This window comes from Betta splendens, chromosome 1 (genome assembly GCF_900634795.4).
Source record: "Betta splendens chromosome 1, fBetSpl5.4, whole genome shotgun sequence".
In the NCBI taxonomy this organism is placed as follows: domain Eukaryota; kingdom Metazoa; phylum Chordata; class Actinopteri; order Anabantiformes; family Osphronemidae; genus Betta; species Betta splendens.
The window spans coordinates 1,720,203-1,744,726 of NC_040881.3; the positions used below are offsets into that span (position 1 = coordinate 1,720,203).

General features: G+C 52.3%; 2 protein-coding genes across 5 annotated transcripts; both read right to left on the bottom strand.

Annotated features, from left to right (window-relative positions):
- Positions 1–337: 337 nt before the first annotated feature.
- LOC114861265 (CREB3 regulatory factor-like) lies at positions 338–17,603 on the bottom strand. Of its 4 annotated transcripts, none has more exons than XM_029160272.3 (9): positions 17,470–17,603; positions 12,724–12,890; positions 12,533–12,649; positions 11,119–11,842; positions 8,858–9,031; positions 8,429–8,618; positions 6,690–6,763; positions 4,741–4,869; positions 338–4,625 (listed from the first exon to the last, which is right to left on the bottom strand). In XM_029160272.3, the coding sequence occupies exons 2-9, from the start codon at positions 12,730–12,732 to the stop codon at positions 4,516–4,518; spliced, it is 1,527 nt and encodes a 508-aa protein (XP_029016105.1). In that variant the 5' UTR covers positions 12,733–12,890; positions 17,470–17,603; the 3' UTR covers positions 338–4,515. The 4 variants fall into 4 exon arrangements, with proteins under 4 accessions (XP_029016105.1, XP_029016122.1, XP_029016095.1 ...); XM_029160289.3 differs by lacking the exon at positions 17,470–17,603 and adding an exon at positions 16,874–17,008; XM_029160262.3 differs by lacking the exon at positions 17,470–17,603 and adding an exon at positions 16,777–17,003.
- Positions 17,604–20,172: 2,569 nt separating this feature from the next.
- atpv0e2 (ATPase H+ transporting V0 subunit e2) lies at positions 20,173–24,085 on the bottom strand. The gene is made up of 4 exons (XM_029160618.3): positions 23,862–24,085; positions 23,222–23,269; positions 22,319–22,417; positions 20,173–21,804 (listed from the first exon to the last, which is right to left on the bottom strand). Exons 1-3 carry the CDS (start codon positions 23,963–23,965, stop codon positions 22,324–22,326), a joined length of 246 nt encoding a protein of 81 aa, XP_029016451.1. The 5' UTR covers positions 23,966–24,085; the 3' UTR covers positions 20,173–21,804; positions 22,319–22,323.
- Between the last annotated feature and the right edge of the window lie 439 nt (positions 24,086–24,524).

The window sequence follows — 24,524 nt, forward strand, 5'->3', positions numbered from 1 at the left end:
GGACGGGGTCCACAGCTCTGGAGCCAGGCGCCTGAGGCGGTCCGAGGGCCGGCCGCACTCCTCACCCCCGGGGGTCGGCTCCCGGCCTCCCGGGTTGAGCTGCATCCCGCTGTGGGGCAGCGGCTGCTCAGACCAGCTGCAGTTACACGCTGTGACCTGCTGGTGGTGCTGTGCTGCACTGACGACCGGCGGCACCTCTGCTTCACAGCTACCGCCCCACAAGTTGTTAACCACTAAAGTGTAAGGTTTTGGTCACAGGACACCTCAAAAGCGCTGATTTCAGTTTCACCTTCATTCCAGGTAGACATCTATAAACTTTGAAAAGAAAGACTGCACGTTTTTATTTTAAAAATATACTTTAATACAACAGCTGCTTATAAATATTAAAATATACATTATACAGGTGTACAGTACACTCACACAGAACCAAAACAAAAATATTAGGCTTCTATTTGTACGGCACTTTTTTGTATCATTTTAAACTATTTTAAGGTTACGACTGACAAAGGAATTGTACTTAACGTGTTAATAGGTCCAGGTATTAATGTAGTCGGTGATTACTGAAAGACAAACAGAAAAGGCAGGGTCGCTGTACAGTATATGACATGGCATTGAGGAATGTTTGTGTCACACACACTGAAGGAACCAGCCGCCGCCCCATCCAGTTCTGATAAGACCTCGTGTTCCGTCCCACACTCACCATCGGATCAACAGGAACAACTGACTCGTTTTGGTTAAAGCCACGAGATCCAGTTCAGCTGCATCTCAAACGTCTTATTACATTTCTGCACAGGGATCAACATCTGGGTTTCAAATCTGTGGTGATATTTCAAAAATCCAGAGGTCCTTCATCCTGCAACCACCCACTGTTCCCGCAGACAGACACTTTATTATAATGACATGTTACACGACTGGACTGTAAACACGCAGCACGTGCTGATGGATGGGACTTTTATGTTTCTGGACACCGCTGTTAAAAGGAAGGAAGCTGTGCCTGCAAAAGAATGTTCCCTTAAACTTTCAACTGGTTTTATAATGTAAAAGGAACCCGATGAAGCTGATTCATCCATGAAACGAAGCCAAACGTGTGCCGGTCGCTGGATTTCTGTCCATCCAGTCTTAGGCCAAACTCACCGGCGTCGTCTAACTCAGGTCACGAAAGCAACTTTAAACCTTGAAATCATGATGCCTCATCTAATAAAGTGCTAAGTGTCGATGCTAATCTCAAGTATTTGTCTAATGTTTCAAACATTTATCATGAAAAGCAGCTGTTAAAGTAAAAACGACAACATAAGTCGGACTTTTTGGGTTGGACGCCAGTGGATTCATCAGGTTTGACGCGACAACCCAAAAAACGTTGCTGCGTTTTGATCGATCACCAAATCAAACCAATTATCAGACTTGTTTGAGCGTGGAAGCACCACGCTGTCTTAACTTTGGCAGAACATTGTGTGGGACGTCATCTCTCCTCAAAAGAATGCAATTCCGGGTTTTTGAAACATGGCCAGGAAACAGTGTGTGATAAAAACAGATGCTCAGCTTGGAGGCCTGAACGCGGAGACGACGCGGAGCCACAGGCGGCGCTGGCCTCGAACCCCACTTGGACGTTTCCAGGTCAGCAGCACGGCAGACGAGGGGAGGGGGGCAACAAAGGGGGTGGGGTGACCCGAGACCCCGTCAAGTGCCCCCCGGCCCACAGGCAGAGGCAATGAGCGCCGGAGCAGAGCAGGGACGAGCACCTGGAGGGCGGCCGCGTCCCAACACTAGACCTACTGATGTCTCTATCGGCCGACGGCGTCTCCAGCCGGGTCCAAACCAGAGAAACCAGATCACGGCTCTGACAGCTTCCTTTCGGGTTTCTCCTGCAGACCGACTCAGAATTCAGAAATCTCACATTATCCAGAGCAACGCTGACACAAAACGGAGGGAAACGGCCCTGGGCAACGCAGGCAGCTGTTAAACCTCAAACCTCCCAACCGTGGTGGAAGCACATCGAAAACGCAAAGCAACCACCAAGAGACGGCTTCTCATCGGAGCACGAGGGAGGAGCCCCAGTCGCAGCTCCACGTTCGACCCCACGTCCGTGAGGTCAACAGCTGAGTGCGTCCTCCTCCTCGCGTCAGCTTCCTGTGCAGACAAGTACTTTCTAACAGCTTCTCTTCAGGCTTTGGCCTCTACAGAACAACAGAGGCGCCGATGCCAGCGAGGCCACGACCGTCACGGGAGCGAGAATCTACTGAACAGGCTCCACCTGAAACCGAAGCAGAGGTTCCACATCGCTTCTGTCCACAACCAAACCCAGAAGCTGAACCAGGTTAAAACACTAAACACTAACGCGCTAAAAGCAGCAGAAACATGAACTTTGTGTGTAAGCAGAGTCTGGACAAACGTTTGGGGCCTAGTTCACGTCTCCACATGAATACGAGTGCTGCAGCTTTAACACGACGTCTGGGTCACTTCTGTAGCCGACGCTTCCTGGGACTCAGTCCTGGACGCAGTGACCTCGCGGAGACGGATCACGGAGCACTTCAAAGGAGGAAGAAGAGACGAGAGCAGCGCCGGCCCTGCTGCTCTGCTTCCACCTGAACGGTCAGCAGCGCTGACCTGGAGTCAGACCTCCGGGAGCTGAGCATGTTAAACCATGGGACAGGAAATGGAGTTTCCATAGGAGGGAACAGTGTGTCATAGATCAGCAGCTTTGGACGGCAGCCCAGTTAGTCAAGGTTGAAAAACAAGGAGGACGGCCCAGAAACGAGCCCACGGCGGTCACGTACCGCTTCGCCCGCCGCGTTCCTCCTGCGCTCGGCGGCCGCGCCGCGTGCGACCTCGTGACAGGGTTGAAGCTCCGGTCCCTGTGGCTTTAAGCTCCAGGCACTTCAGAAAGGCGTCGCTCTGCACACACGACGCCCGCAGGTCAAACCCAGTCAGCAGTCAGCGCCTCACACAGTAGCACCACGCTGGAGGCCACCACTCAGTCCCTCAACCAGTACGGCTCGGCTGCTTCTACCACAGTGCAATTCAAAGGGTCGACGTGTTTGTGCGTCCAAACATTTAGAGACCTTGGACAGGTTGGTCTACAGCTTCAGCAAAGACCACACAGAAAGGCAGATATCAGAACGCTCAACACTGACTCCCACTGTGTGGGTTGTGGCATCAACAAATAAAAGAATCATCCTAACAATAGAAACAAACGTAACTTATTTGCTGTCTAGATCTACAAGTGTTGTCTCTATTTGTCATTGCAATTCAGGAAGGTGCGCTACATAATGAGGTCAGGGGCTGAGGCGAGGGCTCGGGGCATCGAGGACACTGAACTGAAGCCACTGCAGAGAAGAACGGAGCACCAGGCGCCGCGTCCACGGTGGTAGTGCATCAGACGGAGGGATTACAGTGCATTCAGCAGCGGCACCCGTCACGGACGTGCGCGGGTAAACAGGACGACGGCCGCGCACGGAGGCCACGCACGACGGAGGCCACGCACGACGGAGACCGCGTACGACGACCGCGCACGACGGAGACCGCGTACGACGACGACCGCGTACGACGACGACCGCGTACGACGACGACCGCGTACGACCGCGTACGACGACCGCGTACGACCGCGTACGACGACCGCGTACGACCGCGTACGACGACCGCGCACGACGGAGACCGCGTACGACGACGACGACGACCGCGTACGACCGCGTACGACGACCGCGTACGACGACCGCGTACGACGACCGCGTACGTCGGGGGCCGTTTGCGGGCGCTTCAGCAGGTTTCTTTGGTAGTTCGGGTTCAAGGTGCAGTTGGTGACTTTGCTTGCGTAATGACGAGGGAGGGGGTCGTTAAAGCTCCTAGGACTTTTTCCACAACAGAACTATTGTTCCCATTAACAGCTGCTCTGCCATCAGGACTCCATCGCTCGCTGTCACACTCTCTGACGTCTCAAACCGATGCAATCTGAATGGAATGCAGCGCTTCCACAGGAGCCCAGCCGAAAAGAACACAGTCGCACACAGACACACACAGACACACACTTTGTTTTTCAGGCCTGGGCTCCTCCCCCTTCCTTACTTTAGCGCTTCCTCTATCCTCAGATGCCCCCGCGCCCTCGGCTCACTACCGCTCCCCTGCCGACAACTACAACCATCTACAAACAGTGCAATGTCTATTCATAGGCACAGTGGGATACAAATACCACACAGAGGGAGAGGGGAACACTGTACACGCTCACGCAGTAGAGTACATGTCACACACACACACACGCACAGAACACAGAGTACAGAGACGTCAGCAGCAGCTCCGGCCTGGTGGTGGTGGTGGTGGTGGTGCAGCCTGCAGAGGCAGAGCCGTGAAGTCGGCTGCTGTTTGGAGCCGAGGAGCAGAGTGACTCCCATCCTGTTCAGGCTGCTCCTCCTCCTCCTCCTCCTCCTCGTCTTCCTCGTCCACGGCCTCAGCCTTCTGCTCCCACGGTTATGCTGCGAGTGTGGAGGCGGTGAAGAGCGGTTTGGTGGTGGTGGGGGGGGGGCGTTACCCCGCAGCCTCCTCTCCCTGATGGGCATCTTTGCGCTGGTTCGGACCCCCGCTGGCCGCCAAAATCCTCTGCACAAAGTCTTTGGTCCGTCCAGCAACTAAGGGACCTGAAGGTTCGTGGAGATAAACGCTGTGATGTGACGACTGGAAGCAAAGCGTCCTGAGCTCTAACAGACAGAACCGACTCCGGACCCCCGGGGTCCGTTCGGACCGGTGACTCACCGCTGGACTCTCGGAGGATGTCCTCCAGCCGCCGGGTCATCCCTCGCTCGTCCGCGTCCTCGTCCTCGCTGCTCTCCACCCTCCGTCTGATGACCTCCTTTATGCGCAGCAGCGCCCCCAGCAGGTTTTCTACCAACACAGTGAAACAAGCGCACGCGTGATCTGCCGGAGCAGGTACAGACTGTGTGAAACGCATCTATTTATCAGACGAAGGAGCAGCTCACAACTCCAACCTTCTGCTATCAGCAAAAAGAACAAAAGAGAAAGTTCAAGGAAAAGGAAGTAAATGAGTCAGTTTGAACCACGTGACCTGAGGGTTGGAGCAGCAGCGGAGCCTTCGTCTAAATGAGCAGCCAACGCACCAGACTGGACGCGACTGTTAGAGGGTGTTACAGAAAAACATCGGCGCTTCACTTAGAAAGAAAGTTACACATTTGTTTCCCATCATTTGTTTCAAAAACTGAGCACAACCCGAACGTAACTGTTAAGCAGCTGTGAAACCTGAGGCCTCAACACTGTAACAGCTTATTTTTTACCTTTCAATATGAACACTGATCCTTCTGTGTCTAGATTTTACAGAATGTGTATCAACAGGATTCTTTCCTTGTTATCTGTGTTCCTCCTCCCCCTCCTCCCCCCGGGGTCATGTGACCCGGTGGCACCATGACACCCGCTCCTGTCAGAGCACATTACTGCAGTGTGGGTCTGACAGCGCCGCCTCACTGGGGAGTGTGTGGGTGGTGCATCTGAGCAGCTCCCGCTCTGAAACGGGAGTCGGAGGCTGCGAGCGCTGGCGTCCGGCCAAAGCCTCGCTCCTCAAGTTTCCTATTGACTGGAGCACATGAAGCCCGTTTTGTGTACATGCAAATGACACATATGAGAGAGCGAGGACGGAGGGAGCGAGTGAAAAGGTGGAGAACAAACCCAAAGAACGGCAGCGAGGGGACGTGCGACGTTAAGCCGTGTGTGTTCTGGATTCACGCCAGGACCACAAAAATACGTGGGAGCCCCAAATAAAGCAGTGACGGCTGGACCGGTACCAGGAATGACTGGAATTCTTTAAAAACCCGGTGAATAGAGTAAAAAAGGCACACAAAGGGTTGAGGTCCAGATTAAGAGGCGGTGCAGCAGTGGAGGAGGAGGAGCCAGAGCCTCCATCAGCCTCCACCCGCCTCCTCTAACTTCACTTTACTTCACCTGCAGCTGTGGATGAACACATGAGGCCTCGGTTCATCCACTCAGACTGAGTGCCACCAAACACGCCCTCGGTAGGAGACGCTCCGCAAATGAACCGTCTCAGAATAACAGAGCGTCTGTTTTGTTGCCTCACAAATGAAAACGCAGAGGGAACGAGCGCGGAAACGACCACACGTAAAAGAAACCAGGACTCCGTTTGTAAAAAACACAGGACGAGACGGTGACTGAGTGAGTCCTCAGTTCCAAACGTAGTGTGACGCCGCGCTTCTACTGCGATGGACCGGACCGGACCAGCTGCAGCTCCTTGTGTCAGGCTCTGACCCCACGAGGATTTTTCATTTTTAGGATTTTCATGTTTAATCAATTGTTTGACTTGTGCCAAATGGATAAATGAGTCATATTGATTTACACCATTAAATAGAAAATACAAAAAAATGCAGTGAAAACAAAATGTTTGTGGGAACTAACAGACAAAACAGCTTGACACAGAATCTGCAGAGATCAGCTGGTTCGCTCGGGCTTCGCTGCCGAACACGTTGCTCCTGAAACTGAATTATGCTGCTTTTGTAAACAAGCAGGTTGTTTTCACCCAAAGCCGGCGTTGGGTTCGAAGTCTCCGGTGACTAATCCTTTCACGGCGAACGGGAGCAGAACCTGGATCCAGTGTTCTACTGGTATCAACAAACACGGCAGCGCCGGGCTCCTTTCATGACTCAGCGTGACAGCAGATCACGGTGCGTTCAGGTACTGACCGTACTCCTGGTTGAGCCCCCACAGCTTGATCTTGTTGGCTTCGTGCTGCGCCTTCTTCTTCAGCCGACACGCCCTGAAACACAGAGGCAGCGGTGACGCTCTGGAACAGGAGGCGCCGCTCCAGTGCTCCCATTCAGGACGGCTGCTCACACTGGGAGCACTGGAGGGCGGAGGACGGTCGCTTCGGACGCACGGAGGAGGAGGCGGGGGGCCAATCACTGCAAACAGGAGTCTGTCTCATTGGGATTCTTAACTGAGGCCCAGGAATCCACATTCCTGCAGCTGAGAGTCAGCTGCATGACGCTTCAGGAGCCTTTGCCTCGAGCCTGGTTTTCCTGCTCGTACCACGACGCCGCTGCTTGGCTCCACTTTATCTGCTGTAAACTGGGGGTCGGACTTGACAAAGCACAGACCACATTCCAGCACGCAGCGCGGGGTTTTAATGTCGACGCGGCCACAGGCCCCTGAATGCACCGCAGGGTTCGAAACTTGATGTGGCCACAGGCCCTGAACACACCACAGGGTTTTAAACTCGACGTGGCCACAGGCCCCTGAACGCACCACAGGGTTTTAAACTTGATGCGGCCACAGGCCCCTGAACGCAGCGCGGGGTTTTTAACTCGATGTGGCCAGAGGCCCCTGAACGCACCGCAGGGTTCGAAACTCGATGTGGCCACAGGCCCCTGAACGCACCGCAGGATTTGAAACTCGATGTGGCCACAAGCCCTGAACGCACCACAGGGTTTTAAACTCTGTGTGGCCACAGGCCCCTGAACGCAGCGCAGGGTTCGAAACTCGATGTGGCCACAGGCCCCTGAACGCACCGCAGGGTTCGAAACTCGATGTGGCCAGAGGCCCCTGAACGCAGCGCAGGGTTTTAAACTCTGTGTGGCCACAGGCCCCTGAACGCACCGCAGGGTTCAAAGCTCGATGTGGCCACAGGCCCCTGAACGCACCGCAGGGTTTTAAAGGTAGCGTTTTCATGCTCAGACGGGACAAAGATGAACCGGATATGTCAAATCACCATCAAACCCAGCATCAGACCAACTGTATTAGCCCTGGTTTACCTGGACGATCTCGTCCCACTGTGACCTGATCCCAACAGGATGGGACTCCGACGCTGCGTTATCTAAGATAGACTTCATCCCACGATGGGGAAATTCTTTCATCTGCTGTTTATGCCATGTTCATACAGTTGGAATAATATTCTATTCCCAGAACCCCCCTCCTTTAAACCGCCTGCAATAATATCCCTTCCTACAAACCCCCCCCCCCTCCTTTGATGAACTTTCTATGAACCTCCTCCCTCCTCGTCGAACTCCGTGTCCTGCCCTGATTTCCTCCTATTCAGCGTTTCGTGCTGCTTTCCTCCATCTTGTCTGCGGTTTGTGTCCCGTGTTTCCTTCTTTCCATCACGATCAATTCCAAAGTAAAACGCAATAAAAAACCCACTCACAATAAACTAATGCACCGTAGCTGAAAAACACAAGGGAGGTTTAACGTTTGTAACGTCTCAGGGATTATTACGGCAGCTTCCCCAGAGAACTGGATTTAAAGGTCATCTTCAGCTGCAGCTGAAATCAAATGTGTTCTGACACATCTATAAATATCAGATCCATTTCTGCAGATTTTCTTGTATCGTTTCCTCGTGGCATCCTCACATTTCAAGGTCAACCGTGAGCCCTGCAGGCTCCAAATGCCCACTCATGCCTGATGGACGGACCCGGAGGCCCGGTACCTGGACGCCAGCTTGTTCTTCTCCTTGCGGGAGCGGGCCCGGGCCACGGCGGGCAGGTCGTTGACCGGACCCATGCCGTCGATGGCAGCGTTGAGCTTCTGCAGCTGCTCCCCGATGCTGTGGAGCTTCTGGGGGTTGGGCGTCAGGTCGCTGGCGTCCGTCTTGCGCGCTTTGCGGCGCCCTTTTTTGCCTGAACAAAGAAGAACAGAACGCAGTCGATACGTCCACAGGGTCCGTCAGCACCGCTGGGCTCAACCTTTCCCAGATCGATGCTTCAAGCTGTGCGGCTGAACGTTCACTCACATCCGCCTCGTGACTTCAAACTGCGGCGTGAGGCGCCTTCAGAACCCGCTCTCAAAGAAATGAGGGCCATTGTTGTGTGTGGGGCCCACGAGCTGCCGCGTCACAGCTGCGTGGGACCGGACTCACCCTCGCGCCGGTACAGCGTGCTGGGCAGCGTGCTGGAGCTCCAGGACAGCGACCAGTGCACGTCTCCGCCCAGCTTCTTCTTGGTGGCCGAGTCCCGGCTCCGCCTGTACTCCCAGAAGCAGCGGCGCTTGGAGGGACGCTCGCCCGGCTGCCTCGCCGGCTCCGCCTCCACCTCTGGACACACACACACACACACGCACACACACTTAGTCCTACATGATGGGGACCAGCAGCAGGTGGGCCGTGACCCAGACAGGGACTCTTCAGTCCTTAGAAACGCTTCGCTGGCTGGAGCTTCGTTTGTCTGATCTAATCTGTGTTTATCATTGTCACCATGAAACGAGAGACATTGAATTACATGTGAGAACGTATGTGAGACACGACTGCTGATGCTACAGATTCTCCACAGCTGCAGCCGTTGAGGAAACGAGTCCTTTAATCTCCCTCCGTTGCTGCAGCTCAGATCAAAGTCTATATCCTCACACTCAGCAGTCAAATCCCAAACTTACAATCTGCCTTTTTGCTTATGAAATATTCCATTAATCTCCATTTTAATGAAGAAACACTGACGCTAATTGGGTTCAGATGTTGCATCAGAATCACTTGAGGTTTGGAGAGAGCCGTGATCAGGCTCTGATGCAACGGTCCAAAAAAGGCCTGGAAGCGAACCTCATCCATTACTACACAGCGACACTGGATACGAGGCAGAGGACGACCCGAATGTGACAGCTGCACTCTGATCATAACTGACAGCTATTTATGTGAACGGCCGGGTAGGAAATCACGCTGGGAACCTAAGCACCCACAGGCAGCGTCCAGCTCCGTCCTTTCACACGCGTCACAGAAGAAGAAGGTGCAACAAAACCCAGAGCTGGGCTGAAAAAATGACGTAACGAGAGAAAACAGAAACCGCTGAGTTAATAAGTGTGAAGTCGTGTCCTGTGCATGAGACAGGGAGGGTCAGTCCACACACACGGCTTATGTAACAGCCTGTCATCTGGTCCAGTGTCTGTGCTCTGACTCCACCGCACAGAGAGACACGCACGCATGCGCGCACGCACGCACGCACGCACGCGCGCGCGCACACACACACACACACACACACACACACACACACACGTACGTACCTAACTCGACACACACACACACACACACACACACACACACACACACACACACACACACACACACACACACACACACACACGTACGTACCTAACTCGACACACACACACACACACACACACACACACGTAACTCGAGCCGGCGACCTCAGCGCTACCTTGAAACACGACGCCTGAGATTTGCTTGTGTGAGGGCGATCCTGGAAGAGAAGTTGATGTGAAGTGAAGTCAGCTTCCGTGTGCGTTGCCTCATGAGCAAGTTTAGATTTCACGCTCGCTCGTCTGGACACAAAACCGAGTGTGAGGTTTAAAGGGACGTTAGCAGCCAGAGCAGGTGTGTGTGTGTGTGTCTCATTGTGCGATGGAGTCAGAGCACAGACTTTAATTAACTGCAGTGCAGATTCAGACACCTCCAATTCACATCCATGAGGTTCTAGACAACTTTCTTATAAAACACTACAATTATGAGCCTGAAAAATAACTTTAGTCCCGGCGCTACGTCCTTTTCATGCCGTGAATTTAGAGTCATATTAAACATTGTAGAACATTTCCACTGCTAACGGGGATGTAAAGGATTGTGCAGCCTTCGGGAGACAGCAGCTCCTCAGGCTAAAATAAACGTTTAGGCCATTTTCTACAAGCTCCGTCACGATCCACGTGCGAAAGCGCTGGACGCTGTTATTTTCCCATCAGGAAGTCAAACTCGTTGGTTTGATAATGAGCACTAGGTAGAAAACACCAGCTCCTCCTGAACTGATGAGAGCAGGACTGTAACTGGGACTAATGGGCACGTGCCCGCTGGGATTACTGGGCTTATGTCACTGATCACGTTCCAGCCTCGAATCACAGCCGCCACCGTCACAGGGACTGGAGGAGGACGACGCTCCAGCACCGGGACAGAAACAGGCCCAGACCCAGCTATGATCCCTTCACTCAGCATCAAACAAGAAGCAATAAATGATTGTGTTTCATCTCCTTGCATGTGAGGAGCTCAACGCTCCAGGGCTGCTGTGTTCGGACATAAAGACGCTTTAATAACTGTGAGCTGAAGCCACCAAAGGTTTGCTGTGCGGTGACTCTGCTCAGACGGAGACGAGGATGAGAGGCCACGAGTGAAGCAGAACCACGTTCACTCACCACACTCCGTTTCAGACGTGCTGGAAAGTTCAGCTTCCACTGCCGTCTCCTCCTCCTCCTCCTCATCGTCATCATCCTCCTCGTCTTCCTCCTGCTCGTCATCCTCCAGCTCTAGCTCGGTCTCAGCCTGGCTCTCCTCTCTAACCTGCACCTCCCGCTCCGCCTCCCCGACCCTCGCCTCCTCTGTGTGGGAGCTGTGATTGGCTCCCAGCTCTCCACTCTTGCTGAGGGAGTAGTTGTGCTCCTCGCTGCAATGCTCCAAAGCCAAACCTGCCGCCTCCACTTCCTCTTCCTCCTGCGCCACCTGATACACCTCCACCGTACGCTCCCCTGACAGCCCCCCATCCCGACCTCCTCCTGCGACGCACAGCTCCCGCTCTGTTTTCGGGGCAGCAGAGACGCGCCCCTCCTCCCCTCCTGCAGCAGCGGCCTGGACTTCCTGTGTGACGGGAGGCGCTGCATGTCGGTTCCTCCTCCTCTCCTCCTCCTCCTCCCAGCTCCTCCCCCAGCGGCCCATCAGGACCTCCTCCTCGGAGCAGGCCAGCAGCTCCCCTCCCACCCCGAGGCCCAGCTTGGTGTAGCGAGCCATCTCATCCAGCGCAGACACGTCCCAGCGCTCGGGGTGCAGGTCCTCGCCGAAGCCACCGTCGTCCACCAGGTCGCTTAGCAACTCAAAGGGCCGTTTCCTTGGCGATGCTGGGGAGCCCAACATGAGGAGCACACTCTGAGAGGGGCAGATACATAAAAACAGCTGATTATTAGCAGAACACACATTACAAGCTCACCCACCAGCTCTTTATGTTACGGCGGTTGGGCAATAAAATGTTCACCCTGCTGCTTAGTTATTAAACCTATGGTTCCAGGGAGCTATTAATCATTAATTCAATTATCTGCTCCTTAAAGACGCCTGCGTGCCTCAACAGAGGAAGACACCAGAGCTTCATCACCAACAGGTAGACCTGTTGACAACGCTTCTGTGCCAGAATCCCAACACTGAGCTGATGGAACTCAACGCACACGTGGGATTAAAAAAAAACATGAGTGGAAAGGACGAGTGCTGAAATCTCTAAATCACCCGTCCTCCACTGAAGAGATTAATCTCATCTCAGTGAAGCTTAATGCACCTTTTTCCAACCCCCTCCCCTTGGACTGATTTATACCTGAGGCAGCAGGTGAACGCTCGCCTTCATTTATGCACCTCATTAGCTGCTTAACTGTGTGGATCCTGAGGGCCGCGGCCAGAGGCTCCAACCAGGAGGAGCTGGCGAAATATTTGCTGTGACTTTTAAGTGCCTTTCATGGTGATCAGAATTATTACCAGGCAGAGATTGCGTCAAACCTTCCTAGAAAGGATGAAAACGCTCTTCTCTGCATGACAGAGTTGAGCATGACTCAGGAAACGCCGTGGTCTCACCTGGTCGTACTCGGTCCGGCCCCCCTGTGGTGACAGGGCCAGCGGGTAGGGGCTCAGCAGAGCCCTGTGCCCCCCGTAGGCCTCGCCAAACGCAGGCTCCATCCCATTCATACCCGGCTGCGGGGAGCAAACACAGCGTGAGACGCCGGCCCAGCAGGGGGTCCTGCCGCGCCGGGGGACGCCGGCTTTACCTGAGGCATGCCCGAGGCGGGTGGGGTCAGGTCCCGGCGACGCCTCGCTGCAGACGCGGCTTCAGGTGTGAAACCAGCAGGAGAAGGTGCTTGGGTTCCACGCGGAGCGCACGCGCATGAGGAGCTGGTCGAGGGCCGAGGGCCGAGCGCGTCTCACATGTCGCAGCCTGGAGGAAGATAAGGCAGGAGAATGAGACGAGGGTTCGGCAGAGGCCGCGGCGCAAATGATACGGCTGCGAAGCGGTGAGCGTAAACACGTCATTAGAGCAGAGTCGCACGAGGAGAGCGCGTGCGTCGCCACAGGAAGAAGTCTGAAAACATCTGAGGCGTCGTCTCACGTCTCCTCTGTGTGCAGCTATTGTTGCTTACATTAACGCCACGTCTTCTATTAATACCTCCACTTATTCAGTCTAATAAAAGCGATGCCGCCAGAAATGTAGGACATCGCACTTCCTGCCAACGGCCTGCATTTAAAATAGCAAACAGACGCTTTCAAGCAGCAGATAAAAGCTCCAACGTTACTGTTCGCGTGACATTTGGAGATTTTAAAGGTGGACAATTAAGCAGCTTTTGTCATTTCTATAGCATGTGATGTTACTGCAAAAAATAATAAGTGGTGTTAAATTGTTCAAAGTTCCTCAAACTGCACTGAATGGAATCAAAAGACTAGAGGAAACGGAGCAGGGGTCGGCCAAGAACCGGGTTAAATCCAGAACCCAGCGCCAGCTACCAACACCAGCGCGCACGCACGCACGCTTTAGGTCTGGGTCCGGTTCCAGTCGGGGATAAGAGCACGTTTTTGTTGCTCTAGTGAGTATTTGCGGCAGCAGGATTGTGTACGTGGGAGTGATTGAAAATAAACCGCAGCGTGTTCGTGGTGATAAAGGAACATGTCACTGAGTCGCTGATGTGTTTTTAATGGCTTTTCAATAACAAGGGACTTAATGGTGCAGAGGAATGAGAGTCATCAGGCTTCAGGCACGAGAGCAGCACTTGTTCATGGGATCATTTCATCGTGCGTTGAGTCGTTCCAGGATCGTTTATTCGCCAAGTTGTCTTCTAAATTTCGAGTTTTTGACTCCGCCCACTGGAGTCGGATTGGACCAATCAGGTAGCGTCTTCCTGCAGCGACGCTCCACCTTTGTACGTATTTTTATGAAACTGAAAACGTGACGGTGCCTTAAAGGAGAGGAGGCCGCGGTGCAGAGAAGTGATGAGCTGCTCCAGACGGGGACATGATGAAACACCCAGCAACGCGCTGCAGGAACCAGCACCTGTGGAAACCCAGGAGGAACCCGCTCACACCGACCCGGGTCCAGCCACCAGAGAACAACGCCAGAGTACGCGCTAGCACGAGCGGATTGACCTCAGGCACAGAAGAATGAGGAAATGAGCCCGAACGCCGTTATGACGCTGCCTTGGCAAAACAAATGGAAAACTGGCGCTTGGCGCACGAGGCCAGACAGCTACCGAGACACACACACACACACACACACACACACACACACACACACACACACACACACACACACACACACACACACACACACACACACACACACACACACACACACACACACACACACACACACACACACGCCAGGAGTCGCGTCTTCAGTTTCCTAAAGCACAGCTGTGCCCGTTTGTGTAGGGTTCAGGCTGAGCACAGTTCCACCGGTAGCTGTTTGTACCGACGCTACATCAGGCGTTGAGAGAAGGGATCCATTCACTCGTACGATCGTAAGATCCGTGGGAGAAACGTTTCCTTCACCTCAGCCTCCTTCATTTCCTTCCATGCACCGGGCAGATCCTGGTTTGGATTCGCTGCTGCTCCGGCGCTGAGCAGCTCTGCAATCATTTACAGTGTCCTGGTCCAAAACGCAGCCTCGTCCAAAGGTTCAGATAGAGAGGAAACAAAGGGGAAGTGTTTGGAGTGAAACCACGGCGCTGCAAAAAGCTCCAGCAGCTTCGCCCGTCATTCATCCAGCACCACGGTCGCCTCCATCACACACGTCACCAGTGAAGCGCTGGAGCAATGATCCTGAGCACCGCGTGGGCAGAACATGCAAAACACGGACCCCAGTCCTTCCACAGCTCGTGTAACGCAGGGCACGACATTCAAATCAACCCGCCTTGTTTATGTCTGACAGCACATTTATTAACTGACCAATTATTACAATTCACAACCAACAATATCCAGTTATACTGAATTTATCAGCGAGACAAAGCTGAGCATTTAAAAAGCTAAATATGAATCAAAACACAGGCTTTACTGATTAGTTTCTGTCCAGCAACTCACTGGATAATCCAGTAACTTGCTTTGCTCCTCTACTAAAATAAATATATAAATAAATAAATATATAAATAAATATAAATAAATGTGGCTGTGTACTGTAGTAGTGTCTGTGGAAAAAGTTACAGAAAAGTAATATTTTTTATGCTTTATCTTTACGGATGCCTCTCTGTCCCATGTGGTCTCATTATTTTTGACTAAAACTAGTTTTTACGTAGCGAAATTTCAAAATAAAGTGTTGAAGAATTAAATGTGGTTTCTCCATCCGACCGTGCGTCTAACAGGCCCGAGCACGGACGCAGGGTGACGGTTCTGGGAGCGACGGCGAGAACGGCCTGACCAGACAATGAACCTGCAGCAGCTGGAGGCCTCTGCTGGAAGAACCCTCAGCGGGACCGCGGACGGCTCGGTTCCGGACGGACGGAGGCGACGCGGGGAGAGGCGAGAACGGGGACGGGAAAGTGGATTAGTTCATTCGGAGGCGGTGGTGCCAGAGACCGTGCCCGCAAAACAACGACAGCAGCGGCGGAGAGACGTGTGGCCGTCGGTGTCTGCGAAGCCAATTTACGGAATTAAAGCTCCAAAGCAGCGGGCGAGGACAAAGCTCCGGCTCGCCTCGGAGCTCCCTGTCGCTTTCAATTCGCGACAACTTGACTCCAGCACAGAGAAACAAACAAAGCAGACGTCCCGAACGACCTGGACGCGCCCGTCGCTCCCCCCCGTGTCCTTGGAGCTCCGACCCCCGGAACGACGGAGCCACAGGGGCCCCGTCCGCCGCCCTCGCCTCGCTCGCCGTCCGTCCCGGTGCGCAAATAAGCCCGTTTAACCGGCGAACGGACCGATGAGCGCCGCGGAGCCGAAGGAGCACGACGGCGCCGCGCGTCCGCGCAGCTGGACGCGTTTTCCGCACGGAGCGGGGAAGCGGAGGTGCCGCGGCGGCGGCAGCGTGTCCCGCGTGGCACGGCGCTTCCACACGGACCGTCGTCCCCGTCCCCCTCCGTGGCGCCGCATTTCATGCATTCTCCTTTTTTAAACACCAAAACACGCATTCTCACCAAACGCAGGCGCCACGCGTCGCGGAGGATCCAGCCGAAACAACAGGGATCCTCTCAGCGCACAGACAACAATAAAATGGGGCGCAGCTGGCACTGCCACCGGATGTCCAACATTAATTGTTAATACGAGCGATCTGTGAGCGCGTGGATCAGCTCCAGCGGTCACACGCGGATGTGCTCGGTTTCCCGTCGCCACGACCTCGGGCTCGTGCGAATATGAAAGTAGAATAAAAACGCAGGACAAGTTTGTCCGCCTGCAGGTGCCCTTCATCATTAGTGGTTGACGTTAGAATTCACCGACGGACGGACGGACGCGTCCTTCAACCCGCAAACTTCTCAGGACTGAGGGAAATATTCAACAACGCTGGGAATGCGTGCATATTCCTGTCAACGTGCAATGTGGCGTGAACGCGGGTTGAGCTAAGTTTCAAAATATTTATTCTTGTAAATATTAGTAAATACTGTTCTCTGGCTTCAACCCTGCTCGATTCCGTGTATTTTCAATCTGCCAAGTGGAGCGTCGTCCTGTGCCGTGTCTGCCACTGTGTGCAAATCCGTGTGAAAGTAGCCATTTTTATGATAGAAGCCCGTTAAAAGCCCGCAAACTCGCGGCTCCGTGGGCTTCCAGTAGTTGTCAATAACTTCCCACTCGCCCAGCGACGCGGCGGTGCGTTCACGTGCCCGTGAAGCAGACACGGGCTTTACCTTATCGCGTGTCCTCGGATGTCCCCGCGGAGTTACGGCTCCTCCGGACCGGGGTAAAATGTCGGCCTCGGCCTCTCCAGATGATTTTAATACGCACCATCCGCGGCGAGAGGACGAGCGGCCGCGGACGAGAGCGGCGGACGCGCAGCGCTCGGATCCCGTCGGACCCACGGCCGCATGCAGGAAGTTCGTTCGCAGCAGTAGCGAGCTGGCCTCGATGGCGGATAAACGGGACAGAGAAGATGGTGTAGGGCTGTGAAGCACCCCACGCCTCCCCCACCCCCACCCCGCGTCGCTCCCTCCCTCCATTAGAGCCGAAGCCTGCCGTTGTGGAGCTGAGGCTGCGAATGGAAACAGTCCTGTCTGCAACGCAGCGGTTCCTATTTACTGACAAGTTGAACGGGCGCGCACGCGGCGAACCCGCACCGCGTCACAGACGCCGTGTTCGGAACCGGACCGGACGCCACTTTGAGCAGCGGCCCGGGGCTTGGGAGCACTTTTGTGGACGGAGAAGGGGAGAAACGTGGGGAGGACGGCGGAGGGCGTGGGTCCGCGCGCGCGGCTGGACGTGTTGCACTGTGGGAGCTGTGTTGTTGTTGTTGTGAACCCGTGTTGTTTCTGTTGTTTACGCAGCGGTGCGGCTAAAATGTCAGGGACCAGCGGAGCGAGAGAAAGGAGCGGCGAACGACTGACCTGATCCAAATGGGAAGTGTGTCAGCTGTAAAAACAGTTGCAGCTCTCATCGGCGGGTTTGGGGGGAGGAGGGGCGATGGTGGCGCTGCGAGTTCATGAATAATCCCGTACACAAGGAGTCAAGGTCCACAAAGTGACGGTGTCCAAACTCTGGGTGGTGTTTCAAAATAAAGGCTGCGCAAAGGACCGCGAGGAAGTCAATTGAATTAAACGGAACTTTTTATTTCATTTTACTGTACAAACTAATATCTGTTAGTAATTGTGTCAATGCGTCAATCAGTTCCCACTTACCTTAAATACTTACTGATACTACGTTAATTTTTTAAAAAGCACCAGAAAAGGAGAGGTGTTTTGTGTTTTCGAATATATATATATGAGTTTTCAGACCAATAAAAGTTATACTAACGTCCAGTATGTGAAGACATGCAACGTTCATGAGCAGCATCTATAAAAACGTTTGTTCTGCCGGGAACAGCTCGCTTTTACTGTGAAATTCCTGCTAGGGCATTTCCGGTTAGCTGGCAGCTTGACTCGTGGAAGTCAGTGAAAACGGATATGGTTTGTTCTTACGACACGGCGGCGTCAGAGGGGCGGGGTCCCGCGACCCTACTTTAAGGACACCGCTAAAACCCGGGCTGTGAACCCGTTGACCCGAGCAGCGCCCGCGGCCGCGCGGAGCCCAACTCTGCTGGAACCACTTAGCAGCTGTTATGTAAGTAACTGTACTTCCTCAAACTCACTGCGCACCCCAGAGCTGATCCCAGAGCTGATCCCAGAGCTGATCCCAGAGCTGATCCCAGAGCTGATCCTGAGGTTTGGGTTCCAGTGAGTAAAAGCCTGTTGGTGCAGAATCAAACGCGGCACTTTTCACAGTGACAGTGAATTTGCATCAGTTTAAATGGTTTTACTGGGGTTCACGCGTTCCCACAGCTGGCCTGACTCACCAGGTTTCTGTTCCTGACCCTCAAATCCCATTGTAGAGATGAGAACCCTCCGTTTGGTCCTAAAGCCTGTCTGACGTGCAGGCGGCCTCTGATGCCACAGCTGGAGCCTCAGCCTCTTTTCAGCCTCTTTTCAGCCTCTTCAGCGTGCGTTAAATCCCAACGCTCTCAGAGGAAGGTAGGTTGTCGTGAGCATGCGTATGAATGTTACAGAGGACGAGCTGCAGGGCGGTGCTGCTCATCTGGGTCTGTCGCCTCCATATGTTTGGGCCCGGAGGCCGTTGATATTCAGCCTCAGCAGGAACGAAGGCCGAGCTCTGGAGGCAGCAGCTGCATGAATGAAGCACTGTCTTCCTCTTCAGGTGTGAGCGGTGGAAACGCATGAATCAGCGCCGTCACAAAGCCTTTTCCCTTCTCTCTAAATGTCATGGACTAAAGAGCTGTTTACTCATTACTCTGCGTCCACAGAGGCTGCACCACCGTCGTGTGTTTGTAGCTGTGAATTATAGATGACGGTGTCACACGAGTGATTTTGTGTAACATGAGCACAATCCATGAAGACCTGGTTTATTATCCAGCAGCTACGGCTCAGACCTCATGAATATCAGTTAATGCCCTTCATTAAATAAACTGTTGCTGTGGCGAAGTGTTGGTCATGTGTTTAATATGTGACCTAAGCCAGTAAAAACAAGGTGGCGTGAACAAAACCTGTAACTTACAGTGAAGGTCACATCACAGCGTAAGATGCCTAAATTTATGTCATTTCTTTCTCCTTCACAGAATCAAGTTCTTCTTTGCGTCAGTTTGATCAGCGCTGCCCCCGATGGCAGGAACCGACATTACAACAACAATAATGTGGCTGGTGTTGTTGTTTATTGTTTATAATGATTTTAACGGGGTGTTTGTGTTAGAAAGTGCCTTTGTTTAACAGCTGTGTCAAACACAAGCAGAAAAACTCTTGATCGAAACTAGTTCACAAACAGGAGCCACATTGAAACACACTCACTCTGTTCATACGACAGGAAACGGGAGCAGTTGTGTTTTATACAGTAACTGAACAAAGATGATCACATGTTCAGACTCTGTCCCATCTCTGCACAGCAGGAAGCTGGGACGAACAGAGCAGCTCCATTCATGTGATGGATGGAGACACCACTCTCTGCAGGCCAAACCAACGCCACGTACAGACTGGTACAGGACCAGCTCTGATCCGGGTCAGAGCCGACGGCCCGGTGGATGGTTTCCGGTCCAGAGAGCTGCTGCCATGTTTAACCCCGTGCTGATGGACAGCAGTCTGTCTTTGCCTGTAGGTGGCGCCGCTCCACATCAGTGGGTCCTTCTTTCCGGGTTTAACTAATTCAGAACCACATCTCTGGACTGTGTGTATTTGGACCTTGAGGTTCAAGCCATCGCGTCTCTGTCAGGTGATATATTTCGGCTCCAGGCCTCCAGTCAGACGCCTCGATCAGCGCTAATGTGTGAATCACGCGCGTCGCTCCTTGTGCCACTGTGAGAATGAAGGCTCGGCCTCGTCCCTGATTGCCAGGGAAACTGGATGGAACCCAGTGCGTCCTTGAGCTGGAGCCCCTCCCATCACGTGTGCAGAGCTGCAGCAGGAAGGCCGGCCTCCTGCATCGCTTCCATTCTACTGAGTTCTACTGCATGTGACACCACGATGACCTTGTCTAATGCGCACTCATTCTTAGATCCTTGATCAAATGAGTTCAGAACGTTTTTAGTGGAACATGAACGTCGCAGCAGCGAAACATACATTTATGTTTTATTGGGGTTTCACATGAAATCATTCACTAACACAAGCTCACAAACAGGATCAAATCTGTGACTTAGCAGATGATTGTTACCATGGTGACTCTTAACACATTAAAATAAATCCATCTCCATGTTCATCAATCTTACCAGGAATATTTAACAGATAATTAGCAGCCAGTTCTGAGAAGCCCACAGATTCGCTGGAATGAGAGGAGACGAGCTCCGTCGCCCTCACACTCAGCGGGACTCCAGTCTGGAGTGTTCGCTGCTTCTCTGGGTTTGTTGGAGTGAGAAGAGGCCATTCGCTGTCTGATGATTCACTGACACTGTTTGCTAGCTGGGAGTCGGTTTAATGAGTTGAACTGGGGATGAAACTGACCCAAACCTCAAATTCATTCAGACGCCTGCCACCAGCACAGCTCCCGACCGGGGCTGGAGGGAAAGATACAACACAATTTGGTCTTTCTAAAAAGTAGCTGTATATTGATTTTGATTCTTTTTGGCTGAAGCAAAGTGTTTTCAGAGAGAGGGAGGAGGGGGGAGTGAGTGTCAGAGGTACGAGTAGCTGTGCTGGTGTCTGGCATCGTTTTCAAGGCCAATATTTAAAAAAGGGACGGAGGGGACGATCAGCTGATCTACGGTGATGATCAGCTGATCTACAGTGACGATCAGCTCATCTACGGTGATGATCAGCTGATCTACGGTGATGATCAGCTCATCTACGGTGGGGTTTGTGAAACTCTCTGGAAGACGAGTTATATAACTTTTGTTCATACAATACACTTTTGATACACTTTTTCATTTTGTTTAAAAGCAGCATTTTCCCTGCTACCAAGAAGTTGTTAATTGTCACAGCTGCAAACCCCCGAAGAAATAATTAGGCAAAGTCTGCATGAGGAGTTTGGTGACGTTATTGTTCTTCAGAGGGAGGAATGAAAATGAAGGCTATGAACCAAAGCCATGAGCTCCCGGCTCCACAAACACTACACTACAGGACGTGTGCACACGAGCAGGCGAGAAAGGGCTCCTCCAAGAGGGTCGAGTGGAGGGGGCCTGAGGTCGCCATGGCAACGGGGACCTCCGCGGGGAAGGCGGGAGGCGGTTTGATGCTGGAGTGGCCCTGAAGTGGAGGGAACCTCTCCACTTCTACAGGTTCGGGAGATTCTCACTGTGATGAAAGTCCACACGCTCACGTTACATCACAGATCACAACGGTTACACAACGAGGCCGTCTGGACCCTGAGGTGATTACAACGAGCTCACATCAGCGTCCACGGGAAGAAACACAAACACTTAGAAAGTCCCGTTCACACAACACAGAGAAACTGAAGGGTTTACAGATCACACATTCAAGAGGAGGAAGATTAACATTTACTCTGAGCAGATGCTTTCGTGGCTTCGCTGCTAATTGTTCTCATTAGTAACAGACATGAAAATCAGACGCGAGTCATAAACACAAACTACGTGTTTGTAAAACTCACAGGAACAAACTCTTCGTTTGAAAATGCAGATAAAGAAACTGGCCGTGACGAACACAAACACATGAAATACGCCGTTAAACTAAGTGATGCCTGCGATGAGTAGAAGTGAGGCGTGACGTCCAGGGAGGAGACGCAGCGCCGTCCTGCAGACACAAGCACAGACAGAAGGCCGTCAGTCGCTCAACAGCTCAAACACGGCCCTCGTTGGTTCCTTGATGAACCCAGCGTCGCTTGTGTTTCAGCAAGTGCACTTTCAGTTTACAGCAGAACCTGACGCATGAACAGCAGCAGAGGAGAAACGCTGCCAACGCATGAAGACGTTCATTCACATGCGCAGTTCTTCTCACGATCCAGACTCATCACTTGTTCGTTGAGTGAGTGACATAAACCAGATGTGAAACACAAAAACACATATTTATCCATTCACACACTGACGTGGGATCAGTCTCTACGCACACATGACATAATGTAGATGCCACTTTATTAGGAACCCCTCTACAGTCCGCTTCCATCAGCTGCATTCAGAGCATCACTGTTTAAAAGGTGTCAGATATTCAGCTGCATTGATGCTGGTGGATCTAAACTAATCACCTGTGTTCAGGTCAGTTTATTTTAGATAAGACAGGTATTAGTGTTACACTGAATAGACAAACTTACCTCATTTACTCCCAGAAGTAGCGCAGATACCATATCGTCTCGTTTTTCAGCTGAGGCCCAAACAGAGGGTTGGTCTGGGCCAGAATGGCTATTAACCAACTGGGTCAGAGAGAGGAGGAAGTTACCGACAGCTGAGGTCAAAGGTCAAACAATGCGACCAGGAGGTCACACAATGATTCGTGTGTGTAGTTTAAGGCAGCGGAGGTTCAGTCAACCAGCCTGATGCACCTGTAGACGGGCAGAGCTGGAGCGCAGCAGGACAGGCTCTGGTTTAAGGTCTAATTCAGACTTCACTATGTTTGACCGGGTGACACTTCCCAGTCTGACCCACTGTGACCTCATTATCACTGGTCTCACCTGGTGAAACACTGAACTGTTGACTTTAACATAAATGATCCTACAGCCAAGTACTACTGATGATATTAGTGCTGTGGGATTTGAATGACTTGGAAGGAGCTGGAGCGCCCCCTGGTGGAGGATTGGCTCTGTTGCTTCCACTGAGGATTCAAGCTGAGGTCACAGACTGGCAGCGCTCCACACTTTTCCTCACGAGCTGCTGGTTTGAACTCATGCTCGTACTGGAGCCTAACAGGCTGCAGCAGGTTGGTTTTCTTGCCCTGTTGAAGTTCCTGCATTTTCCACGTCCTACACTGATTATTGCAGTAGCTTGTCTGTGTTGCCTCTTCTCATTCTCTCGTTTTATGATGCTAATTTCTCTACATCTTGGCAGCTGTGACGCCATCGTTCCTTCTCATTGCTCCAGTTCTTTAATGCTGCACACAGACTGTCTGGAACACATTACATATTTTCCATCATAACGTTTTACTTGGATGTTTGGATTTGGACATTTAGTTGTGAATTCAGGTCTGGAGAGAACATCACGTAGAGAATAGTTTTACTCACAACAGGTAGCAGCAGATGGCTGTGAGGATGAGACTGGTGACGATCACACTGTCGGGACAACAGACAACACAAAGTAACACAAAAGTCAATGTCAAGCACCTTTGTATCATTGTCATGAAATAGGCAGCAACGTGAAATCGAATATTTGAATATGCATTTACAAAACACAGCAACGTGAAAACACGGGTTGATGCAATGTATCAAACCCTTAGAACAGCGAACGCATCACTGGCCACTTTAATAGGAACAGCTGTACAGTGTAACTGAATCAAACAGCAGCTCAGCCTTGAACAGCCTTCAGATCCACCTCTGACTCTGTCAGGCACTAATGACGCGGTCGGTGGCAGCAGGAAGATGAAGCTCAAAGTCTGGGGGTTCGTCTCTGTGTCTCCTGGGTTTGGACATAAACATGCACGTGCAGGATGCAGGCGTGAGTGGAGGGGGGGGTGCGTGGATGGGTGAGCGCACGATGACGCGCAGGGCCTCCATCCCCGCAGCAGCACCCTATGTATTAAATACAGCACAGCAGAACCCCGACAGAACCGAGTCTGAACGACCACACGAACGCAAGCGTGTGTCTATAACGGTCAAATGAAAGGCTCCTTAATTGCCATCAATTGACAGCGGCTCGGTCGCTTACCCTCGGTTCGGTCCTTTGGGCACCAGGAACGGGGCCACGACTCCCACCAAGGCCCATAACGTGGTGAAGCAGATCATCGGCAGCGCCAGCGAGTGAGACACCATCGCGTCGGTCCACGGAACCGCAGATATGGGCCAACGTCTGTGCTTTTGTCCTGCTGGAAATAAAGCGCATCAATGGCTGCTGAGACGCTCTGGCTCCACCGTTATGACCCCGCCCACTGAGGCCACGCGATGTGTGATTGGTCCAAACGCGTGAGGCAGCGCGTTCTGATTGGTGGAACCGGCCGCCTGTTGGTGCTGTGATCGATGGGATTGGAAGGATCTTTATTCCAGCAGCTCGCGGACAAGTGCTGCCCCCCTCATAATACTCTTCATTATGATACTCACAGGAAAAGGCGATTAAATATGCAGCATTTTGTTTATGTCATTACATTAACAGCACCGTAACTGTAACTGTGCAAACATTTATCATTTATGTTGGTTAAGCTTCGCAAATTTTTCTCATATTGTAAATATATGTAAATTTATTAGTATGTTAAAGATACACATTAACATATACGTGTTGGTCTGAAAATATAATAATAGAAAGATCCATTCATTAAATCATTCAGTAAATGGACTAAAACCTGACATTCTTATGGAGGTTCTTACTGTTACCTTT

Coding starts and splice junctions, on each gene's coding strand:
- LOC114861265 (XM_029160272.3), bottom strand. Junction 4,870..6,689: donor GGGGCTCAACCAGGAGTACG/GTCAGTACCTGA, acceptor CTGTGTTGGTAG/AAAACCTGCTGGGGGCGCTG. Junction 4,626..4,740: donor CATCCTCCGAGAGTCCAGCG/GTGAGTCACCGG, acceptor ACGAACCTTCAG/GTCCCTTAGTTGCTGGACGG.
- atpv0e2 (XM_029160618.3), bottom strand. CDS start 23,965: ATGGTGTCTCACTCGCTGGCGCTGCCGATGATCTGCTTCACCACGTTA. Junction 23,270..23,861: donor CCCAAAGGACCGAACCGAGG/GTAAGCGACCGA, acceptor TTGTCCCGACAG/TGTGATCGTCACCAGTCTCA. Junction 22,418..23,221: donor GCCATCTGCTGCTACCTGTT/GTGAGTAAAACT, acceptor TCTCTGACCCAG/TTGGTTAATAGCCATTCTGG.